This window comes from Callospermophilus lateralis, chromosome 16, assembly GCF_048772815.1.
Source record: "Callospermophilus lateralis isolate mCalLat2 chromosome 16, mCalLat2.hap1, whole genome shotgun sequence".
NCBI lineage: Eukaryota > Metazoa > Chordata > Mammalia > Rodentia > Sciuridae > Callospermophilus > Callospermophilus lateralis.
Window position 1 is genome coordinate 82345795 of NC_135320.1, and position 9189 is coordinate 82354983.

The 9189-nt window shown below is 38.0% G+C and overlaps 1 protein-coding gene across 3 annotated transcripts in view; it reads left to right on the forward strand.

Annotated features, from left to right (window-relative positions):
- The window catches only part of Efr3a (EFR3 homolog A), an 83434-nt gene extending 80484 nt beyond the window's left edge, over window positions 1-2950 (forward strand). For all 3 annotated transcript variants that reach the window (XM_076835673.2, XM_076835672.2, XM_076835674.2), the window contains exon 23: window positions 258-2950. In XM_076835673.2, coding sequence (XP_076691788.1) covers window positions 258-363 — 106 coding nt within the window. In that variant the 3' untranslated portion in view covers window positions 364-2950. The remainder of the gene's footprint in view (window positions 1-257) is intronic.
- The last annotated feature ends 6239 nt before the right edge of the window (window positions 2951-9189 follow it).

Genomic DNA, 9189 nt, shown 5'->3' on the forward strand with positions numbered 1-9189 from the left:
CACACACACATTATATAAATATATGTACATACACATAGGTATGTTTTTTCCAAAGGAAAATGTCTAGTTTAGACTTAAAGCTGAACGCCTCAGTTGTTGAAACCCATACAGCTTTACAGCTGGCCAGCACCTACATCTTGTTGATCTCTCCAGTTAAGGAGTCTTACTTTGTGGTTTGCAGATAGTAGATTGAGTACTCTATGAAATAAGCAGCTTCTAAATATGCCTGTTGACAGTGTCATGTTTTTCTTTTACAGTCCTCCTCCCAGTCCATCAGGAACACTGACCATTACTTCTGGACATGCCCAATACCAATCTGTCCCAGTCTATGAGATGAAGTTTCCAGATTTGTGTGTGTACTGAGTGGCTCACGAAGATCTCAGCATAAGATTTTAAAGCCTAAAAATCAAAGCCAAGCTGAGTTTTCAGAATTTACTTAATGCATATTGACATACTTCTTGAAAATGATGAGGGAACTTATCTTTAACAAAATGCTTGGCATATCATATTAGAAGTTTGGGAACTATATGATTTATAGTACTTTTAAAGATAGATTCATGCCATGTTATTTTGTTTTGAGGTTTCTGTGGCTTGTAAATTTGAACATGTGTTAGTCTCACATTATTCCATTGTTAAAACAGTATATTTTAAACCTTTCAAAACATGTAATTTTTTAAAAAAAAGATTAAAAATGTATGAAATGTTTACTGTATTTCTTAAATGTCTACACAACTTCTCAGAAATAGAATTGCTTTTATTTTTGATTATCTGTAAAAGTAAAAATATTCCTAATCCTGGGGTTGCAAAACTGTCATGTGGCTTTCCGTCCCCATGCTTAAGATAAGTTTTGATAAGCCTCCCTCCAGTCCTCTACTGTAATAATGTGCACTGGATATTCTTCAGTGTGTTCACAATGACAAGACATCTGTTAATAGTATTCCTAGATTATGACCCTGAGTCGCCATACTTTACAATGTCTGTTCTCGCAATACTGTGTTTTCTGCCAAGAGTGTGACCCCTTGAAAGGCTTAGAGCTTACTCTTGCAGTACCGAATTGTGCAATATTTTTTACATAATAAGATGTATTAGTTTACAGGCTGTGCTTTGAAATTATAGTAGTATTTTGCTGTGGCTACGTTAATTAAATAAAATATATATTTAGTATAGAAAAGACAGACATTTAAAACAGCTACTAGTTCACCTGTGAGGAGTCTGTACATTTCAATTTCTATTAAGAGCACATTAATTTAGATTTTTATATGGTGCATTGTTTTAAATCTTCATAGTCAAAAAATTCTTCAGATGGACTAAATTAATTTGTAAGAGTTGAACCAAAACTTGTGTGTATCTCTGTTTAGGATTAGTTACGTTACATTCAAAAAGAGTGTCTGTTTTAATAATCAAGTGTGCTAAGGTTTGTCAATGAAAGCTGCTTTGGATTTCAGCTGCCCAGGTCATAGGGACACTCTGCCTTGTGGATTTTAGTGGATTCTATCACATGATAAAAATGAACAACTTTCTTTGCAACTCTGTTAATTGACAGTTAACTATAAAGTTAACTATTGACAGTTAACTATAACGCTTTATAGTTCTGCCTTTTCAGATTCAGTTTCTTTTTACATGAAATAATATACATATCAAAAATTGTAGCTCAAAAACAATTCAGGTTTGACTTTTGTTTGAAAAGTTACAGTGAAGGATTGGATGTTTTGACTTGTGTTTATGGTTATTAGGGCACCTTTCATAGAAACAGAAAAAGTTTAGGAAACTTTTTACTGAACTTGCACATTCAGTAAACCAAACTGCATCATCTTGAAAAAAAATTGTAATCATATGTACTTAGACATCCTGGGCTATTGATTAATGTAGATAAACTAGACCATGTTTTCAACAGTACATCACCCCTGGAGGACCACATGGCCCTGTTGCAGTTGTCACTGTAGCTTTTCCTCTTACAAGGTAAAATGTGTCACTAGATAATATGCCAAGTGTTGTGTTTTTTATTTTCCTTTTTTTTTCTTTTTAAAGAAATATATTAATTTTTGACTGTGCATATAAAATCTAAGCAGGAGGACATGCAAAAACAATCATCATCCACTTGGATGTCATTTTATAAATTTAACACTGTGTGCTTTTGTATGGAAAATATATACAGTTTAATAGCTAAGAAAAGATATATTCATTTCCACTCATGCAAAATACAAACTTTGCTTTACAAAATTTGTTATTTCTCAGTGATTTAAAAATGCATGTATTGCATGTAAAGGAAAACCATTGCAATTAATGTTCATCATATCTTTCTCTTCATCTTTGTAAGCTGTTGACTTGGGTTTTGTGAGGAGATTTTTGTTTTTATTATTTTAAATCACAGTAGACTTCTGTATATTCTAGTTTCAACAGACTGAAACTCATCTTGTTGACAGGGATTTTCAAGAAATGGATCTTTCCTCTGGCTGAGCCTTCCATGTCTGGAGGGGTTTCTGTAGGGACAAGGTGTGCATACTCTTTTGGAACCCATTCAGATACAGAAACATGAGGATTTGTTGAAGGTCGTTGAATTGCTATATTTTTGCTAGATGTGTAAAACTCAATAAATTATTAATCATTCTCTTTTTGCTGTATACAGTTGTTAATATCATTCTTTCGTGTGGAATTGACAGTTAACATTTAAGTGTCCCTCATTTACTTGTGTTGTCTGTGGCCGCTTACATAGAATTTGCTTAGAATTTACCTGAAAACACACACACGATACTTCTGAACTCATTGTCTTTTAGAGTAATATCACACTTTACCAGCAATTAACTTCTTACTCCTCAAAATGTTTCCTTTTGTCTGAAAATAGAAGTTATTTGTCTTATTCGTGCTGATATATGCTAAATGTATTGAAGTTTTTTTAAATGTAAAAATTTACTGTGCAATCATATGTGAGCAATAAAACCAAATTGAACTACTTGTGTATAAGTACATTTTTATAGTAGCTATTACTTTTTTTAATGGCTTTATTTTATTTATTTATTTTTATGTGGTGCTGAGGATTGAACCCAGGGCCTCACAAGTGTTAGGCCAGTGCTCTACTGCTGAGCCACAACCCCAGCCCAGTAGCTATTACTTTTGCCAGATTAAATTTATTCAGTATTTGCTTCAGTTAAACTTGAGGGCTTTAGTAAAATCAAGTTGCTTAGTGGGTTCTCCTCACCTACACTGGAGGCATGGAACCCCATCTACTGGTCCTCTGGAAGATCTGAGGAGAGGCCCTCAGCCTGCACTCGCACAGTTGCCTTCTTAGTGTTGGTCCTCATGACTTTCTCTGTAGCCCTAGCTCCTTGCTCTCTAAACACCACCAATAGCAGTAGCAGCTCATCTCTGGTACCTGGTTCATCCTGTGTGGCCTGTTCTGCCACTCAGGTAGCTATGCATCATGGCGTGCTACCGGGGGGGGGCGACCTGTTAGCATACTGTAGCATGCTGGTGAGGAGCATGGGCTCTGGTTCAAATCCAACACTTCCTGTCTGAGGGACCTTATGTGAATAATTGAACCCTGATTTTAAAATGAGGACCTTTAGATCAGCTGTCAGGAATAAGGACCAATAATAGGAGGTCCCCTGTACCATTATACAGTGTAAGATGCAGAGTTTACTAATAATCGTTCTTGGGGTCACTCTGCTGAGGTATAAGGGACCTGGGCTGTTGTGTCAGCTCTAGTCTTGGGACAAGCATTCCACATATCTGAGCCTGTTGGCATAGGTGTAAAATGTCATCACCTGTGCCTACCCTCCCACTGTAAATGGCTGTCATCCTGATGTCTGTTCTGTCCTATGATACATTATCTCAAGTACCAGGTTTGAATTAGTGGCAAGCAGAGCCAAGTGGGGATTGAACTCTGCCTCTCTGTTTTGCTGTGTTGGGCCTTTAGCTTATACTTGAGGCAGAGCAGACTTTAAAAGGCAGGTCGATATAGATTTCTCTTAAGCAGAGTCAAAGAATCATGTAGGTGTTAACTTGGGGGAAGTTACCCCAAAAAACCCTAGCAAGAGACTGGGTAGTAGAACATAAGGACATAAAACTCAACAATCTATTATTGAATTGGTCATCACTGGGTGCCTGGAGATCCCTCTTGATGGGCATTCTGAGGAGTCTAATGAAATCATTTGAGAGCTGTCCACCTGCAGGATGAAAATGTGGGAAGCAATTATCCTTTTTCATTTGTTCATGACCAAGGGTGGCCCTCTGGACATTAATTTCCCCATATGTGTTCCTGAATGCTGAGCTGTTGCCCAAGGCACCCATGCCTAATTCTCAGAGAAGTCCTGGGTCAGATTGTAACAAGAACGGACACAGAGTATGCCTCGTGGGGCAGGTCATAGTCACAGCAGTAATAGTGGGAGTTAGAGAAGGTGAAGTCAAGCAAAAATTTCCACATGCTAGCACCATCTTGTCTGGTATTTATGAACAAGACAGTTTAGGGCATGTGACTGACAACTTCAAGTTGCCCCCATCTTGCTAAATGGCTTTAGCTATGATAACCTGGTGTACTGTTCTTTCTGCTGCTCCCTCATCCTACTTGAATTGCTAAAATGTTCTATTGTTATACTAGTAAAGTTCCTAAGAAACTGGAGTTGAAGGGATCTTAAGAGTCCGGCTTGTTCAAAGCTTTTCTTTGACAGGTGAAAGCATTGAAAGATGGCTACAGCTGGCCCACAACACTCCGCCTTCAGACCCCTTAAACCAGTGGACTTTGGATTGTGGCATGAAGTTTAGCATATTTAAAGAATAAGAATGCCATTCTATGCCCCTAGTGTAAAACTGAAATGTAAAAAGTAATCTCAAATGTCATCATAAATCATGTAAATGAATAAAGAAATTAAGATCTGGGGTACACTGATGAACCCAGCCTAATTCCATCTTAAAATTGAGAGCCATCTTGTCACAAAGTCATGAAAAGTTAATTTCTGTTTTAATATAATTTACTGTGATTTCCAAACTTGCTTGGAATTCCTGCCTGTGCCTTGTACTCACCCATGCCTGGCTTTCCCTGACCAGATAACAGCCCTCTCTGAAACCTTAGTGGCACTTCATAAATTCTGGTGTTGGGAGCTAAATTTACTCCCTAACTTGAAATGTTGAACCATTTAGATCATTAACCTACTATCTACCTTTGTATTATGCTTGTCAAAATCCTGTTATCTGTAAGTTCTCAAGACACTCTCCTTTGCAACTTTTTGTGCTATAAAACTATGCTCCTAGAAAGCTGGGGTACTGTTCTCTAACCCAAGGATTTGGGGAGAGACAGTCCCGGATGGAATTACAAGCTTGCTTTAATTTGATTTAAAATTGGAGTTGTCTTTTCTTTGCATCATGGTTTAACAACACAGCATTCAACTTAATCTTGAGCAGTCTTTTTAATTTTTAAAAATTATAGTTTTATTGAGATACAGTCACATACCATAAACTTCACCCTTCTGAAGTGCACAATTCAGTGGCTTTTTAGTATATTCAAAAAGTGAAGCATTGATTCTACCAATTTCCAGCCATCTGTAGATTTGCCTATTCTGAACATTTCCTGTAAATGTGATCTTTCAGTATGTGTCCCTTATGCCTGGCTTCACTCCCTTAGTGTGTTTCCAATTCTCATCCATGTTGTAGCTTTTCAGAACTTCAATTACTTTTCATGGCCCAAGTAACATTTCATTGTGTGGATGTACCACATTCTATCAATATGAGTTGTTCTCCTTCTGTTTTTGTAAAGTCAGGCAACGGTGGTAACCAAAAAGGAGGCAGATTTAAAAAGACCGCTGAAGGAGGCTTTATTGAGATTCCTCTCCCTGGCTGAACTCTATCAGACCGACAGAGCAGATAAGAGGGTCTGGGGAGAAACCACATGGGGGCTCCATCTGACTGGAATTTTCTGGGGCTGAGGGCAGGAAGGGAGGGCTTGGGACAGGGAAAGGGGTTTTAGAGTCCCTTGTCCCACTGGAGTTGGTCTCCTGGATTGCCAGGAGACCCTGCTGGTCGGTGTTTCTTTCACTTGCGTGGGCTGCTTGATGCTTTGTTCCTAAGTCACCTTCATTGCCCTGCCAGTTTGTAATAAGTAATGCTGTGACAAACATTGGTAGACATGTTTTCATCCCTTGGGGTTGTACTAAATAATACAAACATCCCATGTAGATTTTTGAGGAATGCTAGTCTTTTTCCAAAATGCACCATTTCCAATCAGCAGAATGTGAGTGTTCAAATTCACATCCTTGCCGACAGTTTCTTTTTGTTCATATTTTTTATTAAAGCCATCCTACTTGGTTTAAAGTGGTGTCCTACTTGGTTTAAAGGAATATATTTTTCAAAATATGTTCTTAGGAAAGTATCTGAAATCTGAAGATGTGCTAGGAAGCATATAAACTAAAAGAGAAAAACAGTCTTTATTTCTCTCGTTATTAGTTTGCACTGTGGGTGGGGAGGAATTGCATCAGAATCATGATCTCTGGAAACGTATCTCAAAAATCTCTTCCAATTCCAGCTGCTTATGATCCAACCTACAGGCAGTTGTGGTACCCCGGTTACTGGTGACGAGTCCTGCTCCCTCACATATCGAAGTATGATATTAGAGAAGCACACGAGGCAAGCATATAAAGCAGGGTCTATTTAAAAAGGGGTAACAGACTTCTCCCAGGAGGAAGAAGGGGTCCATAGATACTATGCTGGCATCCCAAGAAGTGAAGGTGTTTGGCCTGTTTCTATGTCCTAACTTCCTTTGTTCTGCCTTCTTCCCCTCATCTTTCTCCTTCCTATGTATGTGGAATTAATTAAAACTTTTATGACTCCCTGGTGCCTGGGTGAAATCCCTGGGACAGGTTACCTTAGCAACAGGTTGTTGCCTCCTTGGCATGTTCTTGTTAAGGGTGGAGGGAGGGCTCTGAAGGAATTAACATTTCAATCCCTCAATGCACAGTCTCCAACTTCCTGGACTCACTCAAATAAGCCTCCTTGACCTGACCTGACTCCATTTATCTTTGTGTACTGACTGCCTGTCTAATTCAGTGCTGTGAAGAGTAGTTTCACCGAGTCAGAGGGTTTCACCCCTGGCCTTTGCATTGCCTGTAGGCCTGGGGAAGCAGCACAGATGCCCACACTCAGGTTACTGCCATTGCCGTAAGAAGTCCTTTGTCTCTGACCCAGGTGTTTCAGGTCTTTTGCCAGCATCCATGAACCACAAACTAACTTGTTAAGTTGAAAACAAGGTAAAATATCAAGCCTTCAGTGTTCAAGACAGTCATCGGCTGAGAGAGCGTGAAGCTGGGAATTTGAAGAAAGACGAAAAGATACCAAACACTTGTTTTAGAGAGCAGGAGAGTCAACTTATTAAGAAAATGTTGATTTCCTCTGCTATCCATTTGTCATTCAATAGCCTATTATTTTATCATTGATTTCTAATTTGATCCCATTATCATCTGAGAGAATGCGGGGTATTATCTCTCTTTTTTCTTTTTCTTTTTTGTGTTTGCTAAGAGTTGTTTTGTGGCCAAAGATATGATCTATTTTAGAGAAGGATTCCATGTGCTGCTGAGAAGAAAGTGTTTTTAGTCATTGATGGATGACTATATATGTCTGTTAAGTCTCAATTATTAATTGTATTTTTTTGTTCTATAGATTCTTTTTTTAGTTTTTGTTTCGAGGATCTATCCAGTGGTGAGAGAGGTGTGTTAAAGTCACCCAATATTATGGTGGTGTGCTCTTTTTGATTCTTGAAATTAAGAAGGATTTGTTTGATGTATGTAAGTGATCCATTGTTTGGGGCAAAAATATTTATGAATGTTATATCTTGATGTATAATTCCCTTAAGCAGTATGAATTGCCCTTCTGATTAACTTTGGCTTGAAGTCTACTTTTTAGTCTGATATGAGGATAGAACCCCTGCTTATAAAGTCAAATTTATCTAATATAAGGATAGAACCCCCTGCTTATTTATGAGATCCGTTAGAATTATATGTTTTTTCCATTCTTTTACCTTCAGTCTGTGGATGTCTTTGCCTATGAGATGAATCTCTTAGAGAATATTGTTGGGTCTTGTTTTTTAATTCAATTTTCCAGTCTATGTCTTTTGATTGATGAGTTTAGGCCATTTATATTCAATATTATTAAGAAATGATTTTTATTCCCTGTCATTTTCATGTATTTCTGATTTTTAATTTGAATTAGTTTCTCCTTTGATTGATTTGACTTTTGTAAAGCAGTATGGAGATTCCTCAAAAATTTTGAATGGAATCAACATTTGATTAGTTATCCCACTCTCATTATATACCCAAAAGACTTAAAATCAGCATACTACAGTGATTTGGTCACATCAATGCTTATAGTAGCTCAATTCACAGTAGTTAAGCTGTGGAACCAACTGAGGTGCCCTTCACCAGATGAATGGATAAAAAAATATGGTATATATACACAATGGAGTATTACTGAGCCATAAAGAAGAATAAAATAGCATTTGCTGGTAAATGGATGGAACTGGAGACTATCATGCTAAGTGAAATAAGCCAGTCCCCCCAAAACAAGGGCTGAATGTTTTCTCTGATACATAGATGCTAACGCACAATAAAAGGGGGAGAAGAATAGAAGTTCATTGGACTAGACAAAGAGGAATGAAGGGAAGCGGGGATGGGAATAGGAAAGAGTAGAATGAATTAGATATATATAAATTTCTTCCGTTCATATATGAATACATATATTTCATGCCAGCCCAGTTTACTGGAGTGACCCTGACTGGTTTAGTCATGTGCTGCAACACCCATCCTGATTTCCAAGATGGGTTTCAGCAGGCACTTTAGGGCACATACCAGAAGAGCTGTCATTGCCTGTCCTTGGCCTACGTCACTCGTAGCTTGTTGGTAATTCACAGGTGATTAAATAGACCCACCTGTCTTTTTGTGGTACTGTGGATTGACCTCAGGGCCCATGAATGTTGGACACTCCACCTCTGAGCTATATTCCAGCCCTCTTTTTTTTTTTTTTTTTTTTTTTTGATAAAAGAAAAAAGTAGCTTTCAGTGATTCCGGAGTTGAGATACTGATGCGTGAGTGGATAGAAGGTGGGGTGACGAAGACAACAGAGGTAATAATATGGTTTTGGTCATCTTACTTCACACTCCACTCATGCGCCTCTATCTACAACTAAACAGTCCTTAAAATAAATAAGCAGAAC